Source organism: Artibeus jamaicensis, unplaced genomic scaffold (assembly GCF_021234435.1).
Source record: "Artibeus jamaicensis isolate MK-2021 breed Jamaican fruit bat unplaced genomic scaffold, CSHL_Jam_final scaffold_833, whole genome shotgun sequence".
NCBI lineage: Eukaryota > Metazoa > Chordata > Mammalia > Chiroptera > Phyllostomidae > Artibeus > Artibeus jamaicensis.
This window is the reverse complement of record NW_026522056.1, coordinates 983,447-1,005,024: the sequence shown is the minus strand read 5'-3', so window position 1 is coordinate 1,005,024 and position 21,578 is coordinate 983,447. Positions and strand designations below refer to the sequence as shown.

Sequence of the window (21,578 nt, the reverse complement as noted above, 5' to 3'; positions counted from 1 at the left end):
ACGCCTGGCCTGCCAGTCCCCATTTGTTTTCCCCTGGCTATTCCCGCTTGTTTCTGAACCCCCCACCATGTCTTTCCCACACATAACTGAAGGGCTGCAGTAGGAGCTACAGAGCATCATGCTGCCCTGTGCATGACCCTCCTGCCTAAGGGATCTTTTATTTTTAACCTGCCTGAGAAGCTGCATTTAAGGCAAGAAGATTGGACATTGACCACCTAGGAAAAAATTCTATTTTAAATCACACGATAGCATGTGGGAGGTTTGAAAGCATGCAAAGAGGGCTGGCTGACTTTGGAAAGTGACTGGGAAGCAAAAGGAAGCCTTCATTTGAGGAAGAAACCTGAATAAGGGGATGGAAAACAGCTGAGAACATTCACTGGCAAGCATGCCTCTATAAATAGCAGCTGAGACCCCCACCTCCCTAGAGGGAAAGGCAGGGGGAAGGAAGCCACCACAGCTAGGAATACTCAGGCTGCAAAAGCCTCTTATGTGAAAGAACTCGGCAGCCCGTTGAGACTTCCATTATAACTGTGAGTAATAAAAAGGTGATAAGAAGATCATTATCTCTGAAAACTCTTCAGTATCAGCAGAGGATGGCTGAAATACATAGGGCTGTGGCTGTGAAGAAGATGTCTAGCTGTCTGGAAAATATGTTTTCAAATATCACCTGGAAAAACCAACCTTCATTAAAGATAAGGCTGCCAATGTATACTCAGGAGTTTTATTTCTTTCACATTACTCTAACTGGAATATATTACTATTATAAAAATATTTATAATTTGCCTGTCATATTTGAACATTCCTGCGCTTAAAACCCTCAGAAATGCCCAATTTCTTTCCGCAAAAGCCAAATTCCTTTAAGAGAATAAAAAGACAAGTCACAGACTGAGATTACATATTTGCAAAACACACATCCAATCAAGGACTTATAACCAAAACACACACACGAAGAACTCCTAAAACTCAATAATAAGAAAACAGACAACATAATTTTAAAATGGGCAAAAGACCTGAAGAGACACCTCACCAAAGAAGACACACAGAGGGCAACTGAGCACATGAGAAGATGCTCCACATCACGTGTCATTAAGGAAATGCAAGTTAAAACAGAGAAACTGCTACACACCATTAGATGCCACCAGCCCAGCACCGTCAACACCAAATGCTGGTGAGGATGCGGACCAAAAGGAACACTCTCCTGCAACGGTGATGGGAATGCAGGATGGCGCTGCCACTTTGAAGACAGTTTAGCTGTTTCTTACAAAACTAAACATCCTCTCACCATATGATCCAGCAATCACATTCCCGGGACAAATTTGCTTTACCCAAATGAGTTGAAAACTTATCTCCATGCAAAAACCTGCACACAAATGTTTATAGCAGCTTTATTCATAACTGCCAAAACCTGAAAGTAATCGAGATGTCTTCCCATAGGTTAGTGGATAAATAAACTGTGGCACATCCAGACAACAGAAGACCATTCAGCACTAGAAAGAAATGAGCTATTAAACCACCAGAGACATGAAGGAACCTTAAATGCACGTTACTACATGAAAGAAGCAAATCTGAAAATGCTACCTGCTGCACGATTCCAATTATATGACATTCTAGAAAAGACAAAAGTACGGAGACGTAAAAAGTAAAAAGATCAGTGGTCGCCAGGGGCTCAGCAGGGTGTGAGGGATGAATACGCAGAACACAGGGGATTTTGTGGGTAGTGAAACTATCCTGCTGTATGATACTGTAATGGTGAAGCCATGTCATTATGCATTTGTCCAGACCCACAGAATGCACAACACAATGTACACTATAGGCTTTAGTTAATATTATCTATCCGTATCAATCCATCTGTTGTAACAAGTGTACCACACTAATGCAAGATATCAATAATAGGGTAAAGTTGGGGGAATTAAAAAAGAGTATATGGGAATTCTCTGTACATTCTGCTCAATTTTGCGGAAACCTAAAACGGCTCTAAACAATAAAGTCTATTGATTTTTTAAATTTCAAAGTCCTTATGATAACTGGACAGGCCCTGCACAAGCTGCTCCCTTGTTCCCTCGGTGGCCTCATCAGCCAATTACTACTTCTCCAACTCGCACTGGCCTCTGCTGTCCCAGGCTTGCCGCGCTGACTCCTACCCCAGGACCTTTGCACGGGCACTCTCTCCGCCTGAAATCCTCTTCTCACAGTCAGGTCACACCTTCCCTCATACTCAGCAAGTCCTTATTCAAATGTCACTTCTGATGTAAAACTGCGACATCACCCTAACTGTCAACCCTCCCCATCTTCCTCACTCTCCTGCTTCTAACACTCATCATTCCCTGACATAATATGTAATCTACTTAGGTACTATATATGTTTACAGAACACCTCCCTGCACAATAAAACGTATGCTCAATATGCATAGTATTTGGTCTTTTCCATGACTCCTTTATCTCACACCCAGCATATACAAGCACTTACTATTTGTTCAGTGCATTCATGAATTAATTAAGGACCTATACCTACCAACATTAATTAATGACCATAAATTATTTGATTATAGCTTACAAAAGTGAAGTTCAGTGATACTGATATAGCACTTAGAACCAAAAGGAATATAATTGGTTTAATATGAGAACTGAATATCTGAGACAGAAACTATCCTGCAAAAAACTTGGAACTATAATCACCACAGGCAAATGAAAGAGAATAGATGCTCTGGGAGTTTACCATAAAACCCTCAATCCCTTTCTGTCATGACTGACAGATGTGTCTCGTTACTGCCGGCTCTGCCTGAGGCTGGCTGCCCAGCTGCTGCCCAGCTCTCTCCAGGACTGTGTACATTCAGTGTCCAGGGCTCCATTTTCTCTTTGTGTATCAGGGCGTCCGTGAGCCGAGTGCCGTTGAGAGCCAGCACTCTGGTTTCAGCCCTCATCTCTCTATCACTAAGGAAAATCGCTGGCTCTAAGTTGGTTTCCCCTAACCAGCTGGTCTGCTCCCTCAGGCCACTTCAGGCTCCTGTAGGCCAACACTTCATGCAGCTGTCCACAGACCTGCATGTTTAATAAGGTCGCCTTATATTAGTTTCCTAAGCTTCACAAAGGGGCTGAAACGAACTGATGAAGACCTCATGTGATTCTGACATTTCCGAGATGTGAGCCAGACAGAGACACACAGAACAAGGAGAGGGAAGGGAATGAATAAGGGCAGTTGCCGAAACTGCAGTTATGCTGTTTTTGTTATGGTACATTGTCATCTATTTCTGTCTCCTGACAGCCTCAGGGGGAGCATACAGCCCTTAGCAACTTCCTCATTTTCCCTCAGACTGTTTTCTCTCGGTTTAGATTGAGCAAATTCCATCAATGGGTCCCCAATTCACTGGTTCTGTCTTGCCATCTCCATTCTACCTTTTCTTTTATTTTCACCTGAGGACATGCTTATTGATTTTAGAGAGGGGATGAGACAGGGAGAGAGAGAAGGAAAAAGGGGGAAAGAGAGGGAGGGGGAGAGAGAGGAAGGGAGAGAAAGAAACATCTATCAGTTGCCTCTCATATACGCCCTGACCGAGTACCACCCTGCAACCTAGGCAAGTGCCCTGAGACCAGCAATGAAACCCATGATCTTTCACAGTTTACATGACACACTCACCAACTGAGCCACACTGGCCATGGCTCCACTCTCCTTCTGAGCCCATCCACTGAGTTTTATTTCAGTTATTCTACTTTTCAGTTCTGTAGTTTCCATTTGTTTCTTTTAAGTCCTATTTCTTTGCTGAGATGTCCTACTTTTTTCACTTGTTTTGAGAGAATTTGTAATTGTTTGTTAATGCTGCCTTACAAACCCTTGTCAGGTAATTACATCATTCACTAGAAGGAGAAATGGTCACTAAAGGTCCCCTCAGCAATAATATCTAGAAAAGCAATCCTCTAGAAAAAGCAATCATCAAGAAAAAGAGCTTCCTGAGACCAGGATTGGGGTTGTGGAGGTTGTCAAATGTTGTCATTGTTTGCTCCATATTCAGTAGCTCAATGAATTCTTAAGTGGCTACTGAATTGAAAAGCATAGCCTGGAATGAAAATCATGGTGCTTGTCCTCAGTGCTGGTAGAAGGCTGGTGCGAGCTGCACAGAGTCCTCCAGACCTTCAGAGAACAAGGAGTCCCAGTTTAAGGGCCACAAACCCACCACTCCTTAGAAGCAGCCTTAGAATGAATCCTAAAGCTGAGCTAACCTCCATCATGAAAGAGCAGTGGCTCCCTCGTTATGTTTTGATGCAATTCCAGACCATTTCCAGAGGCAACTCCCTAACCCCAACAACCCAACATGGGTGATTTACTTTTCCCTTAGAAGCCTGTATTAAAGGAGAACCCTTACCTTGAAGTGTCTCCATATGTCTGGGCAGCCTTTAGTGACTCACCATCTTATTCAGCCTCAGTTCTTTCTTCCAGCCCTCATGTCAATGTTTCAAGGATCTGTCCTAAGTGCCTCAGTTTAAGTAATAGAGTCCTAACATCTCATGCAAACCTCCTGAGCTCATCTCCTCATGGAGACTGTGTTTCCCTCCTGTTGACACAAAATCTTCCTAGACGCACAGAAACAGGTGAGTGACCCCATTTTTTCAGGTATATCCCGAGTGCCCCTTCCAACCCCAGGCAGGATTTCTTCCCAACCTCTCTACCTCCATGCTTAATGCTCCAAAAGCCCACAGGGCGGCAGCATGGGGTCTGCTCTGTCTCCAACTAAAAGGCACTAGTTAGGAAAGTTCTCAATTCCAGTATGAGGCAGTATCCCAGGTAGGCAAGCAGCCAGTGCTCACCTGTGGGAAAGCCCCCAGCTGATCACACCTCAGTCTCCTGTCTTCTTAAAGGGCCATGCATGCAATCTGGCTGGTCCAGGTTACAGTACTGATGCGCTGATGAGTTCAGTAGGCTGTCCGTGGCTCTCAGATGTGGTCCCCTGGACCAGCAGCAACAGCACTACCTGAGAACTCGTTAGAAATGTAGATTCTCAACCCCCACCCAGACCTACGGAATCAGGAACTCTGGGGTAGTGGCTTGTGTATTTTCACAAGCCACCAGGTGACTGACACATATGTAAATCTAAGACCCACATAACCACCTAAAACCAAAGACACGAAATGATGGAAAGCCCATCCTTACTTGAAAACAACTTGAAATGCGCATACTACTAATTCTGATGTCAGTAATATGACTAACATTTTTATATATAATGGACAGAAATTAATGTTGGGCAGCTATGCCACCTTCAGCTCTAAGAGAAGGAAAACCAAACCAACCCAGATATTTTCAGTCTGTAAGCTCCTCAGTGAGTATGTGTGTCTCACATGTCCCTCAATATCCCTGCCCCTACTCCCAGTAACACTCTCCCTGCCATCCTCTCAAAGAAAAAGAATTAAGGGGAAAAAACTGGTGGGCTTACTTCTCCTACACATGGAGACAGACTGAGCAGTGCATTTTTATTGCTTTGAACTGGAAAAAATACCCAAAGCAAAACATTGCTTACATTTATTATGGTTATTAAGGAACAATATTTCTAATAAACACCACTTGATTTACTTTTACTTCCCTTCATTTATTATATGTAACAACTTGTTAGCATTCTCTAAATGAGAGCAAGCAAACCCCATAAGAGACACATGTATATTCATAAAATTATAATACAAATTGTCCTCAACATGAACCTGAACTTTCTAAACATTATACATTTACATCCTGATAATGCCTTATTCTGCATCAGGTCTGGACTTTCAAATACTAATTGCAAAGCAGAAATACAGCAAAGAGCAGTTTGTTTTCAGCAGTTTTGCCAACTTTACCTCAAAAGCCACTTACTGTACATTTAAGAGAAGATGGAAGTCTCAGAAGTACTCAAAGTGACAAGTGTTTAGCCTCAACACGACACTCATTGTATTTAAACAAACACATTTGAACATGTAGGAAATGAAAGAAAAAAACATGATAGATATATTTCCCTGAGACTATTCAAAGGGATACCATTTAGTTCTAGAGTCTCCCTTATCAAGGAAAAAAACAGCTGAAGGTCAACTTCCTGTTAACAAAATTTTCAAGAGAGGTGATAAGCATCATAATGCCCTGCTCAATCCCCAGCAAAATTACTATAAATGCACATCCCCCCACACACGAGGCTCTCGATGAACTCCCAGCTGTCTGACCACTGTCCTCAAATGAACCCACTCACACTGCAAACTCTATTTCCAACATTTCCTACTCCCCTCAAACCTGTGCTCAGAATTCCCCAATTTTAACAAACCTCCCTCCCCATCCCCCCTCTCTGTCCTGAACCCACCCTCACCCCAACCAGGTGCCCACCCTCATTACTTCACACGGGAACCCATGCTAATAAGGTCACTAAGGACTGGGAAGACCACTCAGTCGGGCTTGCCCAGACAGTCCAGTGCATCCCTATTGTCCTGGAACAATTAATAATAGTGGCCTCCTCCCCGCCCCCCCCCAGTACACTGCCTGAGGTTTTTTGGTTTTTTGAAGCACATGGTCTTGGGCACCCTCTTCCATTGGTCACTGTCCTCTCTTCTGATTTAGCCACCCTTCCACCACTGGCCTTAGCCTCTTCGGGCTCGTCAGCACTGCCTGGCCATCGGTTTCTGAGTTCTTCAAGGCCTTCTCGGGTTTTCGCTCTGTCATTTCCCCAGAAGAAATCTCACCACTCCTACACTACAGTTCACATCTCTGTAGTGTGACTCCCAAATGTATATTTCAGGTAGGTGTCCTCTCTGAGCTCTGATTCAACATACTCTGCACTGAATCCATTCATGATCTTGCACCAAACCAAGGCCCCACCCCGCCTGGCCCATAGCTGCCTCTACAGCCTAGTTACAGCCTACTCACAGAAGAGCTCAGCTCAAGTACCACCTCCAGAGGACAGCCTTCCCCAAAACATCAGCTGCCCCCTCTGTCAAGCAGGTTCCTCTGCTACCCACTTTAAAAAATCTGTTCCTTTCCTTCAGAGCACATATCTCAATTTGTAAAACAGCAAGTTCATGTAATTACTTTAACATTATTCCACTCCACTAAGAGAGTATGCAACTTTATTTTTGGTAATTATTGCATGTCCAATGTCTAGCACAATTCTTAAAATATAGTCTATACCCAACAAAAATTTGATAAGTAAACAAATAAATAAAAGACCTCTCTGGCAATAAATCTAAGTATACTATTTACCTTCGTGCATTAAAATTCTACACGTGGTTTCTGGATTCACAATTAGGTTCTAAAGTAGGGTGCTGGCAGTAAAGTGAATTAAGGCTCCATTACACATAACAAAAGCTTAATTATAGCCAGTGTGAATACTGTCATATAACACATGTTAAAATATAAATGACATACAATAAAGTGCTCCTATTTTAAGTACACAATTGATAAGTTTTGACATGTGTACAATTTTGAGACCATCACCAGAATTATAACAAACACGCCCATTATCTCTGAAGGTCTCCATGTGCCCCGATGTGTCTCTGAGAGAGCGCTGATCTGCTTTCTCTCACTACAGATTACAGGGCATTTTCTAGATTTTATGTAAGTGGAATCATATAGTATGTACTTTTTTGTCTTGTTTCGTTTACTCTACATAATTTTCCTCCATTCCCTTTTATTGCTGAGTAGTATTCCATGGATATATCATGCTTCATTTATCCATATGCCAGTTCAAAAACATCTGGGTTCTGTCCAGTTTATGGCTATTAAAAATGAAGGTGCTATGAACGTTTGTGCCCAAGACTTGGTATGGGCATGTTGTTTCCATTTTCTTGGGTAAATACATAGAAATAGAATGGCTGAATAATTAGATGAATGTATGCTTAATGTTTAAAAAACTGAAAAACTGGTTTCTAAATCAATTCTGTATCACATACCCACCAGCAGTTCCTCCAAAGCCTCACCATTACTTGATATGATCAGTCTTTCACATTTTAGCCATTCTAATAGGTGTGTAGTGGTAGCTCATTGTGATCTCAGATTATGTTTCCCTACTGACCAATAATGTTGAACATTCTTTCATGTGAGTGTATGAGGCCTGTCTGAAAAAGCTCAAACATTGTTAATATAGAGAACGATCCATGTGACATTGATGCAACCTGTACAGCCAAAGCTGTACATTGATGTACAGCTAGTCTCCTGTATGTATGAACAATACTGACTTCACTGTACTAGTCAGCAGGAGTGGTGAGTGAGCATGTGTATTGTGTGGCTGTCCCATTCAAAATGATTGAGTAGAGCAACAAATCCACATCAAATTTTTTTTGCCTGAAGCTTGAACAGTCCTCTGAGAAACTATTCAGATGATATAGAAAGCTGCAGCTATGAACACTGCTGACTGGCAGCTTCATCAAGACAACACCCCCTCTCATAAATCACGTCTCGTGCGGAGTTTTTTGGTGAAACATCAAATCACCCAGGTGACTCAACCCCCTACAGATTTGGTGCCCTGCAACTTTGGACTTTTCCCAAAACTAAAATCACCTTTGAAAGGGAAGAAATTTCAGACTGTCAGACTGTCGATGAGATTCAGGAAAATACAACAGGGCAAATGATGGCAACCGGGAGAACTATGCTAGGTCCCAAGGTGCTTACTTTGAAGGGGACTGTGGTGTCATTATGTACGATGTACAATGTACATATGTTTCTGTCTTCAATGAATGTCTCTATTTTCCATATTACATGGCTGGATATTTTCTGAAGAGACCTGGTATATGGTGAAGTGTCTGCTCAAACCATTTGTCCATATTTTAAACTGGGTTGTTTGTTTCCTTATTACTGAGACTTGAGAATTCCTTATATATTCCTTAATTGTTTGGTAGATTTCATCAGTGAGGCCATCTGATCTGGATTTTCCTTTATGAGAAGCTTTTTAACTACAAGTTTAAATTCTATATAGATATAGTAGGGCTATTAAGGTAATCCATTTCTTCAATGAGCTTTGGTTGTGTCTTCCATGGAAATTATACAACTCCATCTAAATTGCAGAGAGGACCCAAGATGGTGGCCAGGTAGGTAGAAGTTTCACTAATCTCCTCCCAGGACCAAACTGAAATTGCAACCAAATTACAGAAAAATCATCCTGGATAACCAACTGAGCATTAGCTGGAGAGAAGCCACACAACCGACTTACAGAAGAAACCACATCACCACAACCAGACTGGTAGGAAATGTAGAGGCGCAAGAGGTCTGGCTGGGCTCCTATGAGCAGCACCTAAAGCTCCAAAGTGGTATTTCAGCAGCTGGGGGGCAGGGTTTCCCCAGGGAAGGTAGGATCTAAACCCCAACCTGGGTTCCCCAGCCTAGAGCACTAGAATCAGGAAAGGGACTCAAATAACATCTGCTGTGAAAAGCAGCAGGGTTTCTGTCCACCAAGGAGAGACAGCTGGAGACGCAGAGAGCATTTAAAAGGCCAATGCACAAAATTTTGTTCACTGCCACTTACCCTGGGCTCCAGCAGAGGGAGCAAAGACTGGACTACGGCCTCGTGAGGAGAGTCTGGGGTTGGTGGCTCCGGGAGAGAACTGAGGAACTGAGGGAACCACCACCAGGATCCCTGTGCTGAGTCACACCCTATAATGCAGAAGCCATCTCTCTCAGGCAGAGCACTTCCCTCCAAGTGGCATCAGCCTGAGGGGAAGCAATAGCCCCACCTGCAGGAACTACTCTCACCTCAAGGTGTGGAGCTTAAACCAGCTGCTAAGAAGTACAGATGGAAGACTTTCACTCTTTAAGCCTCACAGAAAGCCTGCAGTTGGAAGCAGATCTCTGGAAACTCTGAGACTTCAGCTGAGCCTCCCCCATGCCTGGTGCTGGTAAAAGCTGGCCTTGGTGTACAGCTTGGTTCTTTCTGCACACACCAGACCCAGCAGCAGCAGCCACAAATTGTGGATTGTTGATGGCCCTGAACAGGTTGCCTGGGGCCATCGCAAGCAGTGTCTAACACAAGCCTGCACCAGATCCTTTGCAGATCTACCTAATACATAGAAACAAACATAAAGAGATAGCCAACATGGAAGACAAAGAAAAAGGCCCCAAAACAAAGAGAATTCAACTGAACTAAATGAAATGACGGCCAGCAATTGATCAGGTGAGCAGTTTAATGAAAAACAGCATAAAAATAATAGAAATCATCTAAATTGTATAATTTATTGTTAAAATAGTCATAATACCCAATTATGATCCTTTTAATATGTGATTATGTCTTCTCTGTTTTTCCTGGTCACGCTAAGAGGCTTGCCAATTTTATTGATTTTCTCAAAGAACCAGTTTTTGGTTTTGTTGATTTTCTCTAGTAATTTTCTGTTTCCTATTTTACTGGTTCCTATTCTGTTGCTTATTATTATTCTCTTGTGTCTATTACATACTTTTGGTTTATTTGACCTTATTTTTCTAGCTTCTTAAGGTGGGAACTCCATTACGAACAACAAAAGACTTAATTATGTGCAGGGTAAGTACCCTCTCACTCCCAGAATATTATTTTAACAATTTATAAACAGTGTGCTTAAGACTGTTTCACTCTCTCTCTTTCTGTGTCTCTCACACGCACGACCATGATTACTTTTATTTATTTGAAGAGCTAACTGTGGATTGCTGACACGGCAGTTACTCAGATTCAATCTACTGTATTTTTCAGACTATAAGACACACTCCCCCCCCAAATTTGGGAGGAAAGTGGGGGTGCATCTTATGGTCCAAATGTAGCTTACCTGGCATGCTGTGGGGGCGGGGGGCAGTAGCCTATGTTGTTTATGTTATTAAATATTTTACCATATTTTTTGCTTCAATTTTTTTTTCCTGTTTTCCTCCTCTAAAACCTAGGTGCATCTTACGGTCCAGTGCATTTACAGTCCAAAAATTCGGTAAGTAAAAGTGCTTTGTCTGAGGTACAATAAATGAACTCTTACTCTCCATCTGTCTTCAGTTGATCAAGTCTGCAAGATATTCCGTTCCAGTCTCTTGTCACTTAAAAGTATGGCTTCTGTGGTACTTTCTAGAAGTTTAATCTCTGCCGCAGTCTTTCAAGAATTTGATTACATTCGATTCATAGACCTTATTTTCAAAAGAAACGAAAATGCACTATCAAACAAGAGATCTATGTCCAGAAAATTTCATGTTTCCATGAGAAGAAATGTGTTACCAGTGCCAGTGTTTTCTGTGATTTATTGTACAAAAACACAGGTCTTGAGCAAGGTGATTTCTTCAGCACCACAGAAAGATCACAATGAAGTTACTCAAGTAATAAAGACCTAGAATAAGATTCTGTATGTTCTGATGGTCTCTTCCTTCTCCTGGAGAGTCAACAACAGCGGTGAACAGCACCAGCATGATTCCTCTGAAACACCTAATTTTCCATCAGAAGTACTACAACATTCTTCCTTAACGTGAGTTGACAAAGTCATAACTTTTTGGCATGTGTTCCGAAAGCAACAGGCTTTTTCAGAAAATCTGCATTTTCGACAAAAGACTTCTGAATAAATTTGCTAACTGCAGTTGGATACTTAAAAGTCTCTTATGAACTTAAACTAATTTTAAGGACAGGACATAGATGAAAAAGCATGTTCTTGGCATAGGATCTTACTAGTGAGACACTCAGAATTGAGGAATAAAGGCCATTACAGGCCAGGGTATTTATACATAATCCCAAACTTCACCATTTTAACAAAGGCATTACTAACAAAAACCATACTGCCAAAACAAAACTTCACTGCAAGAAACTATGCAAATTCAAAGCAAACTTAAAACTATGGATTCACATTCTACTGGACTAAAACGATACAAACTGGATGAGGCTTAAATTGTTTCTATATACCCTTTTGGGGGTTCTGAACTACATATAGCTTCTTTGAAAAGAAAAGATAGATTATGAGCCCCTTTTTTAAAAACTGCTCCAAGTTTAACAACAAAGTTATGCACAATATTCCACTTCCACTCTCCATCCTTGTACCCATTATCTATTGCCACAGTAAGACTGAATAACAAGCAGCCACAAAACCTCAGTGGCAGGTTGAAATAAGCATCTGTTTATATTTATGGGGCTATGTGTCATCTGGGCAGTCCTGGTCTCTTCTGGGCTTGCTCATTCGGCACTGGTCAACTGTAGCTCCGGTGACAGCTCAGCTGATCTTAGCTGGGCTCTGCCCAGTGTTTACGATTGGTGGGCTACAGGTGGGTACAAGAGGCCTCAGCAGGGACAACTGAACTCTCTGCCATGTGGTCTTGCATCTCTCAATATCTAAGCCCCAGGCCTGTACTCAGGTGGAGGTAGTCTGAGAGAGTTGCAAAAAATGCAAGGCCTCTTGAGCTCTGTGCTTGTAACAAACACCTGTCACTTCTGCCACATTCCACTGACCAGCTGAGATTCAAGAAGTGAGAAAACAGTCTCTACTCCTGATGACAGAAGCTGCAATGTTACTCTACAAAAGTCATGGCTGTAGGAAGGGGGGGCCGATTCAGGCCACTTCTGTAATCTACCACGAGCCTCCTTTAATTTGCTTTGTGACCTAGGAGGCTGACCTCTATTGAGGCTCACCTCTCTACATCATTGTCCCAAAGCCTTCCCCCAGCACAGTCCTGGAGACACCATTCATTTAGACTACAGTGTGAATGACTGTCCCTAGACTGTGCACAACTTACACAAGCACAGACAACTGCCCTCGGTTTATCCAGCTATAAAATTATGACTATGGGGCTAGATGACCTCTTGAGAATTCCTTCACACTGAGAATTCACAAGTACTTTATACTTAAGACCCAAAGGCCCTGGCCGAGCAGCTAAGTTGGTTAGAGAGTCATCCCAATATACCAACATTGCAAGTTTGATCCCTGGTCAGGACACATACAAGAATCAACCAATGAATGTATCTATAGGTGGAACAACAAACTGATGTTTCTGTCTCTCCCTTCCTCAATCTCTCAAAAAAAACCCTCTGGTTACTCTTATGACCTACTTGAAAGGTGCAAAAAACACGCATGTGCGCACAGGTGTATATGTAATACATTAGCAGCATGGACATAATATGAACCCAATAAATACATGTGTTTCTGTGCATATGATGTGTACACTAATACGTAGTGTGAATAGTAGGAACCCAATAAATATTAGGTTGGCCACGAAGTCCATTTAGTTTTTTCCATAAAATAAAAGACACATTATTCATTTTCACCAATAACTTTATAGAGTTGGATATTTTGCGTATGTCGCTGTCTCCCATATTGGCTTCTAGTGGATAGAAACCAGGGGAGCAGCTAAACATCTTCCAATGCTTGAAACAGCCCCATAGCAAAGAATTATTTTGCCAAAATGTCAACAGTACCAAGAAACTTCACAAACCACTTTTGACACGTTTGATCAGTCACAGCACCTTCTCCACAAACTGCACACATCTTCTTTCTGTGTTTTAGTTGCGTTTTTACTTATCTTGAAATAATAAAGCATAATATACCGAAAATGGTGCTTTTTTCTTCCATCTTCATTTTTAAAATGGCCGCAGAAAAATTCCCCAGTTTTTATAATTTTTTAAAAAATGCACGCTGCTATGACAACTGTCACAAATACAATCTAACAAAATCGTTTCAAATGAAGTTAAAGACAACTAAGCATCACTAGAGCCATCCTACAGAAAAAACTAAATGAACTTTCTAGCCAACCAATACATTAATTAGATTTAAATAATTTAAATACATGTGCTGGAAATGTATCTTCACACATCCCATCTAAAAATATCCTTAGCCTTTCTCCCTGGCCTTTAGACGCAGAACTATTCTACAAAAGCAGGGCTGAGATCTACCAGTCTGGTTCATAAAACTAAAAATTCAGAGCTAAAGTTAGAAACATAAAAACATTAGGAAATAAATTCTCCTGCCCTAACTTGGTAGAAGTGATGGAGAGAAAAGTCTCAAGTCTCACGGGACACGGGCCCCAGGGACAGCCCCTGCCCTCCCTCTGCACACACAGGCGGCTGTCAGGCCCTCACTGCCCATCTGTCACTCCTGGCCCTTCTCAAGCATGAAACTCTATACGGTGAAACCTGAGCCCCCCAGCCTGGCCCTCCACCCCTCGGAGCCAGCAGCTGTGTACACTCAGCAGCTGTGCAGGGACCTGGTGCTAAACCAGAGAGCTCTGGAAGCCAAATTCAGGGGTCCCACCAACCCAGACAATGGAGGTCTGTCGGGGTGGAAAGGGAGGGGTTGCCAGCCCCTTACGTTGCAAGAATCTATCTTACTGTTGGAATAAAGAAGTATTCTTGAGTTTTGGTGGAATTGAGGTTCAAATTCTGTCTTAGTGTCCCTGGACATGGCAGAAAAAGTTTTCAACATCAATCCATAAAATAGTAACTATCATATACCGAGGACCTACTTCACCCAGCACTGCACAAACCCCCTCACATCTACCCGTGGTAATTCCTTCCAGGCATATATCATTAACCTAGTTCTTAGGAGCAAGAAATTGAGACTCGAAGAGGTTAGGCAGGTTGCCCAAGGCCACACGGCAAATGGATGAGTGACTCTAGACCATAGACTGGGACCACCCCATCTTACAGTGGCTCCAAGAGAGACCAGCAGGGGTTGGGGACCCCTGAACCTCCCAGCCCCTGACACTGCCCACAGCAGAGTTGAGCCCCACAGGGATGGTGTGCCTTTGCTGCCTTTCACCGACAGTAACAGGGGCAAGGGAACTCCAGCTCCCACATGATGGAATCCAAAAGGCTAGAAATGCCCCACCAAACAAGAACAGCTCTTTCCACAACCCCTCCTGTGGGCCCCAGTCCCCTCCAATTGTTATTTTTTATATTGAGCAGTTGCCTCTGAAGAGAAAAGAAATTCATTAAATATATACTTATATAGTACTTTCATTTTAAAAGTTTATTATATGCATGCATATGAATTTATATTATATTGTTTTAAACCTTGGTATAGATGGACATCCAATAAACTCAGAGTCAGATGGCCCAGGAGCCACAGTGAGTGTTATCAGATGCCAGAGCTTAACTGGAGTCCTTGGGGGTGCCCTCCCATGGGATGAGTGAGAAGGTTCAAAGTGAGTTTTCCTGGGGCCATTCCCCAAGGAGAGCACTCTCTAGAGCTATGTGTCCTCTTCCAGTTGTCTCTGAGGTCCTGTACGGCCAGGAAGGAGCTTTGCTTTGCTCTCACCAAGAGCCACCTACCCAGCCCTCCTGAAAGACCTGCTGTGCCCCTGCCCCCTGCGAGCCCTGCTGACCAGCAGCCTATGCTGAACAATCTAGCCCTGGACTCTGTTCTGTCTGCTGTGGTCCCTCACGTTGTCTGGCTGGCTTTCTGACCTGCCTTGTAATTCCTGAAGGTATAACTACCTATCTTCCCCTGATTTAGTGCAGGTCGGGCAGCCAGCAGGTGCTCAAATAGCAGCAATATTGTCACCACCTGAAAGCTATGGGGCTCTGGCAGCAGGTTTAGAGAGTTCTGACATACAGTGAAAGGTTCTGCTTCCATGTGCCAACTCGGTGACCTCTGTGTTCTCATCTGTAAAATGGGTGCAACATGAGGTCACATTGGATCAGCAGTTTAGCATAGTGCCTGCAACTCAGGGCACATGTTTTTTTCTTTAAAGAAATCTATATAAAGACACAGTGGGCAGTGGTTTAAAAAAAAGAGAGATGAGAAAGCCATTACAGGTGTTATTTCTATTAATAGAATGAGGTCTGAGATAGCACAAACACCGAATTCCTCCAGAGTTTTCACAGAGGCAGCTGCCCCTGATGAAGGCCACCTTGTGATCCTTTCTCCTGGTGTCCTCTGACCCAAGTCTGATGCGAGTGTGTGAGTACGCACACAGGTACAAGAGTGTGTGTGCATGTGCAATGCCGAGAGCAACACTACAGCACGTCTAGTGTGACTCTCAGGAAATCACTTCAGGCGCTCCCAGTCTCTATTGAATTTAGGTTTGTTTGCTTTATGTTGAATGAGCCAGCAACTGTAGTTACAGCTGCCCTCTTCTTTGGGCCTAAAACCCGAAACAGGAATCACCCTGGTGCAGGGTTGAGACGCTTCTTTAAAGTCACGTGCTTCAAGAGCAGATGTTTATTATTGGAAAGTTAACTATTCTGAAATTGTAAGTAGTTTCATTAGAAGCAATCTGATATAACCAATAATTTAATTTGTAAGGTTTAAAGAAGTCTCTGTAAAAACACAACAGGAAATACATGTTTTATATGTCTCTTTATTTAGAACTTTCTCTATGAGTGCTTCACAAGCTGGTCAACAGCTACCAGGCACAGCTCTCCAAATCAAAGCAAGACTCTTATCACCATACCACAGTGCCATCACTGACTACAGCCTTAGGGCAGTGGTCCCCCAAACTTGTGGGCACCAGGTACCAGTTTCATGGAAGACGAGGTGTGGTAGGACAGGGAGCTACAAGCTTCATTGCTCATCTGCTGTGGAGGGGGGTGGGGCAGAGACAGGAGGCAAACTCAGGCCACTGACCTGCTGCAGACAACTGACTTCGGGCAAAGGGACCTGGGAAAAGGTAAATTTCTCACAGTGGGCACTTAGAACTGCTGTCCAGCAGCTACTGAGACTTCATTTCTCTTCCCACCCTCACTCCCAAAAAAACCCGGAATCCTAGGGCTGATCAGAAAGCAAGACACGTATTAATTAAGAAACAGAGTTGTCTTTTTCCTGTGGTGTATCAGAATTCACTGATTTTCTGTGCTGTGGAAGATCACCTAGGGCTGCCAGATCATAGTCTGGGGAAACTCAAACCATATCCTAATCCATGTGTCAAAAAAAGTCATCAGAGGCTGGACAGCTCAAACGCAGTCTCCTTGAATTTCTTAAATCTTCTGTTCTTTTTTATCTACACCTGACTTCATGACTTTTGGTTCCTTTCTGCCTCATGTGGTTCTTGTTCTTATAGTTATGTTTTCTCCTATAGTAAACTCCCCCAAGCCCCTTAGTTTAGTCTTTTTATGTCCCATAGCACCTGGCACCTGCAGGTAGGCAAGTGCTTAATAAATGGACTTGGTTCAAATTTATTATGCAACCTGCTTTAGGATGAATTGTGTCTCCAAAAAGGTATGTTGGAGTCCGCACCCCCAATACTTCAGAACATGAACTTATTTAAAAACAAGGTCATTGCAGATATAATTAGTTTAGGTGAGGTCATGCTGGGGGGTAGGATGGTCCTATTCCAGTGACCAGTGTCCTTATCAAAAGGGGAGGTGTAGACCGAGAAGAGACCACAGGGGAGCACCGTGGGAAGACTGCAGTTGTGCCGCCACAGCCCAGGAACCACCAGAGGCCGTGGGTGAGGCCTGGATGGATCCTCCCCTGGCGCCTGCAGAGGGAGTGTGGCCCCGCCCACACCTGATCTGGGACATCTGCCTCCAGGACTGTGAGAGAATCCAGTTCTGTTGTTTAAGCTGCTCTGTCGGTGGTACTTTTTCCATAGTGGCTCCAGGGCACTAATACACAGCCCAACAGTTTAAACCAGTTTAAATGCATGCACATGCACACACCCGGGACACCTAGCAAGATCATAAAAGTAGCATCTAACTTGCAATTATATTCCAATAATATTGGAATATAATATTGCATGTAACTTGCAATAATATTAATTGATGGGGAGTCCTTTGTGCTGCACTTTATGGATTCATGTATGTTATGAGCACAGAGAGAACCAGGTTCCTTGAGGTTTTCATGGTGAATCAAACAACTTCATCTGCTGATTTACAGGTAAAATTGAAGCAGCATTTCATGATTTTTCACTATTTTAGTGGGCTTTATTCATCTTATAGTAATGTTCCATCCACTAAAACTTCAAGTGTCAACTCATGAGCTCAATACTAACAGGACTCACTGGATTCTGTGTTTCTGGATTCTGTGGCCTTCACGCGTTTCTAGTTACAGGAGGAATGAGGGAAGCAAACAGTGTGGGCAGGTCAGCAGAGCATCCTGGCCACTCCTGGGGAAAATCAGTGTCAGGTCCTCATACGCAAAGATCTGGGAAACCTTGTGATCCCCACTTTCCGCTCCCCTGCAGTAGGGAACACATATTGACAATGGCAGTCATGAAACACGCCTCTTTTCTGAACTGATCCTCTAAAGTGTACAATCCCCTCTTTTCCCTGTCCCGCCTTCCATTTGAAAGAAAAGTAGAACTGCATAAAGGAGAACCTGAACAAAAAAAAACTTTATTATTTATTTATTTTTAATAAAGATTTTTATTTATTTATCTTTAGAAGGGAAGGAGAAGGGGAGAGACACATCAATGTATGGTTGCCTTTAGTGTATCCCCTGCTGGGAATTTGCCTGCAGGGAAGTGGCCTACAACCCAGGCATGTGTCCTGACTGGGAGTTGAACCACCATCCTCTGGTTCGCAGGCCTGTGCTCAATCCACTGAGCTACACCAGCCAGGGCAAAAAAAAAAAAAAAAAAACCTTTTTAATGCAAGCAGAGTGATATGAACCAAATGACTGCCCTCTAGGTTCTCCACCCTTTTACTGGCTCTAAAAAAGAACAAATGAGCAAAATGCAAGAAACTTATTAGGGCATGTTTTCTTAATAAAAAGCACATGGGAAATCGGAACCATCCCAAGACTTTTCTCCATTATGCACTATCCCCAGTTCAATGGTTCAAAGTTTTAAATGATGAATGTGCAAATGCTGAGCTGCAGGCTGCTTACACCCCATTAACCAGTTGTGTGTTCATGTGGCACACAGGCGTAAAGGGAAGATCCTTTCAATTCCATATGAATATTCAGTTCAGCTTCCAAGTGTTCCTTTTTAAGGAGAAAAGTCCTCAGATGAACATTCCCACATTCCAGTGAAAGCTGTTCATCATGCGTGCTTTGTGGCATATATTATTTGGTATGCATGCAAACATTAGGAAGCTCAACTAAATGACTCTTCTCAGAAAATGGAAAAGGCTCATGAAACTTCTGAAACCTGAGGTTTTCAGAGGCAGAGAATAGCTAATATTTTACTCCAAAAACCTACCTTTGAACCACAGAAAAATCAGAGGTTCTGTCTATAATAGGCGACTTTGATGTTCAACTTTGTGATAGAGCCAGTCTAATACAAACCAACTGGGGCCCAAGAGGAATAAAAAGATAGCTTCAGAGTAAGAAATTGCCAAATGACTATAGTTTTAGCATATGTTGGGTTGTTTCAATTTGGCTTCACCAAGCTAAACATTTTATTCATTCCTCTCTTTGTTGTATTAAAGATGAAAACCATGTTACAGTGTTGAAAAAAAATTATTGAAGTCTGCAATCAATATTAATGTAGTTAATATGCCAAATAACATGCATTGATAGTGATATGTTTTTATCTAGACAACATATGAAGTTTCTTAGAGACTTGCTCTCAGGAATGGAACAGTATTTCATGTAAGTCTATTTTGGTTAACTTAGCATGCATGCATTTCCAATTTTTTTCAACATCTGTCTTTTATTACCAGAGGTTCTGATACCCAGATGACAACAAAGTATTTTGAGCGTCTTGAAAGTTAGATCCTACTCCTTATTCCTGTTTTAAATCATAATTTTACTGTGACATCAGGTTCATTTACAAGCAACATTTTTTATTTCCTGCACAGGCAGACAGATACTCGCTCTAAAATGCAGATTATGTTTTCGCAGATATGTTTCAAGTAAGAAAAATACCTAAAATTAGTATGCATGCAAAATTCAAATGAAATAAAATCTTTACTGTTCTTTAAATGTAGCACCAGGACATGCACAAACTTATGAAATTAAACATTTCACTTTTTAAAGTCAACTAATATTTTTATTAGCAAATTGTTATTGTGCATTGAGGCCAATACGCCCGTTTAAAATATTAAACAGATTTTCCTAATCATATAGCGTACTTTCATTTCATTTCATACCTTTTAAGCAATTGAGATCTTAAGATTGCTGATCTTAAGATTTTATATTGGCCCCCCCAAAATGAGGTAAGATTGTATGTAGTGTTTTTGAAATACAGGGAACGCACTGGTTTTAAAAGCGTGTGTCTCCCCCTTCACCCCTGCTTTGTCAGCTGTGGGTGAGGAAAGCAAACTTTAATCACTCACAGAGATACGGGTCAAGGTTCACACTCCAGCCCCGAGGAAACCACCAGTCACGAAGACGAAAACCAGTGTCTACAAGGCTAAGGATTCTGTTCAAAATCAGGTAGTAACCTGAAAATAAAATCTAGAATTTTAAGCCAACCTTGAGGAATGCCAAGGTTTTTCCAACACCGTGTTTGCCATCCTCTGGGCTTGGAGACAAGAGGAATTCTTTCAAGGGGAGAGTAATATATCGTTTCACAACCCAGCCCTCAGCTATCGATGAATGCATCTTTAAAAAAAATGCCCAGCAATTGGTCAATTAAATGGGGGGCGAAACTCTCATACAATACCACCAACAAAAGCCGTTCAAACAAAGCCTCGAAGGAAGCAGTGCTCTTTACTGGAACACAATTTTTCTGGTCGGGTCACCGAGAGGGATGACTCCACCTTAGGGCGGAGGAGAGCGCTCCCTTTTCCTCCCGGCCTCCTCGGGGTCGTTCCCCCTTGAACGCGGCCGCGGCCCCGGCCCCCTCCCCATCCCACACCTCACACAATGGCGCCCCGAGCTCCCGCCACTGGATCCGCCAGCCCGCCCCCCGCACAGTCGGCGTTCCCGAGTCCGCGCACAAAGGAGGCGCGTGGGCTCCTCCGCGCCCCACGCTCTCCCAGCCCCGTGCGGCCACCAGGTGCCGAGGAGAGGTACCCCGTGCCTGCGCGTCTCCGCGCATCCCGGGTCACCGAGCGGACAAGGCGGGGCACAGGGCCTCCCACCGCCCCAAGCTCCCACTGCCAGGGCCTGTCTGCCGAGGGGGCGCGGGCCCGGGGGACACTCACTTTCTCAATGGTCCCGGGCAGCAGGCGCTCCAACAGCCTGCAGAGGACCACTCCATCCTTCAGAGACGCCTGTAGGAAGCCCTCCGGGTCCGAGATGGTTTTCTTGGGAGACTCTAGCACCCCCAAGGTAATGAGCCACGTAACGGTCTGCTCGGCAGAATTCATAGCGGCAGCGCGCCCGGCCTCCCTGCGCCGCGAGCCTGTCTCCGCGCGGTTTCACCTCGGAGCGGCCGTGGCCCGGCCGGTTGCGCTCACAGCCCCCTCCTCCTGCTCGCCCATGGAGAGGCCGACGACGGCGATTGGCTCGGGCGGCGCCGCGGTCCGGCCGGCTTGCGCTCCCTCGCGTGCGTCCTGGCCGACTGTCAAGTGCCTTTTCATTACAAGCACATGAACCTGCGGCGGCCGCCCGGCGCCGCCCCCGCCGCCGCCTCCTGGCTCCCAGCCGCTGCTGTAGATGACATCACTGCGAGAAGAAGAAAAGACGCCGCAACGGAGCAGCCCCTTGCCCACCCCCCAGGCCGCACACGCACCCCACGCTCGAGCCCCGCAGTCGTGCTCCCTCCACCCCCAAGCCGGGCAGTTGCGTGCGCGTCCGCACCTGCGCGCCGAACAGTGGGCCCCAGCCCCAAGGGCCCGGTGACCTCCAAGAGGCCACAGCCAACCCGCCAGAGACGGCTCAGCTGGACTCCCAATC

At 43.8% G+C, this 21,578-nt stretch overlaps 1 protein-coding gene across 5 annotated transcripts in view; it reads right to left on the bottom strand.

Annotated features, from left to right (window-relative positions):
• Positions 1-21,285, bottom strand: part of ARHGEF7 (Rho guanine nucleotide exchange factor 7) — a 137,545-nt gene extending 116,260 nt beyond the window's left edge. For 2 of the 5 annotated variants that reach the window (XM_053659943.1, XM_037137668.2), the window contains exon 1: positions 20,885-21,272. In XM_053659943.1, the coding sequence (XP_053515918.1) occupies positions 20,885-21,049 (165 nt within the window). In that variant the 5' untranslated portion in view covers positions 21,050-21,272. Of the gene's footprint in view, positions 1-20,884 lie in introns of all 5 variants that reach the window. The other 3 variants (XM_053659946.1, XM_037137670.2, XM_037137667.2) reach the window with 3 other exon arrangements.
• Positions 21,286-21,578: the final 293 nt, after the last annotated feature.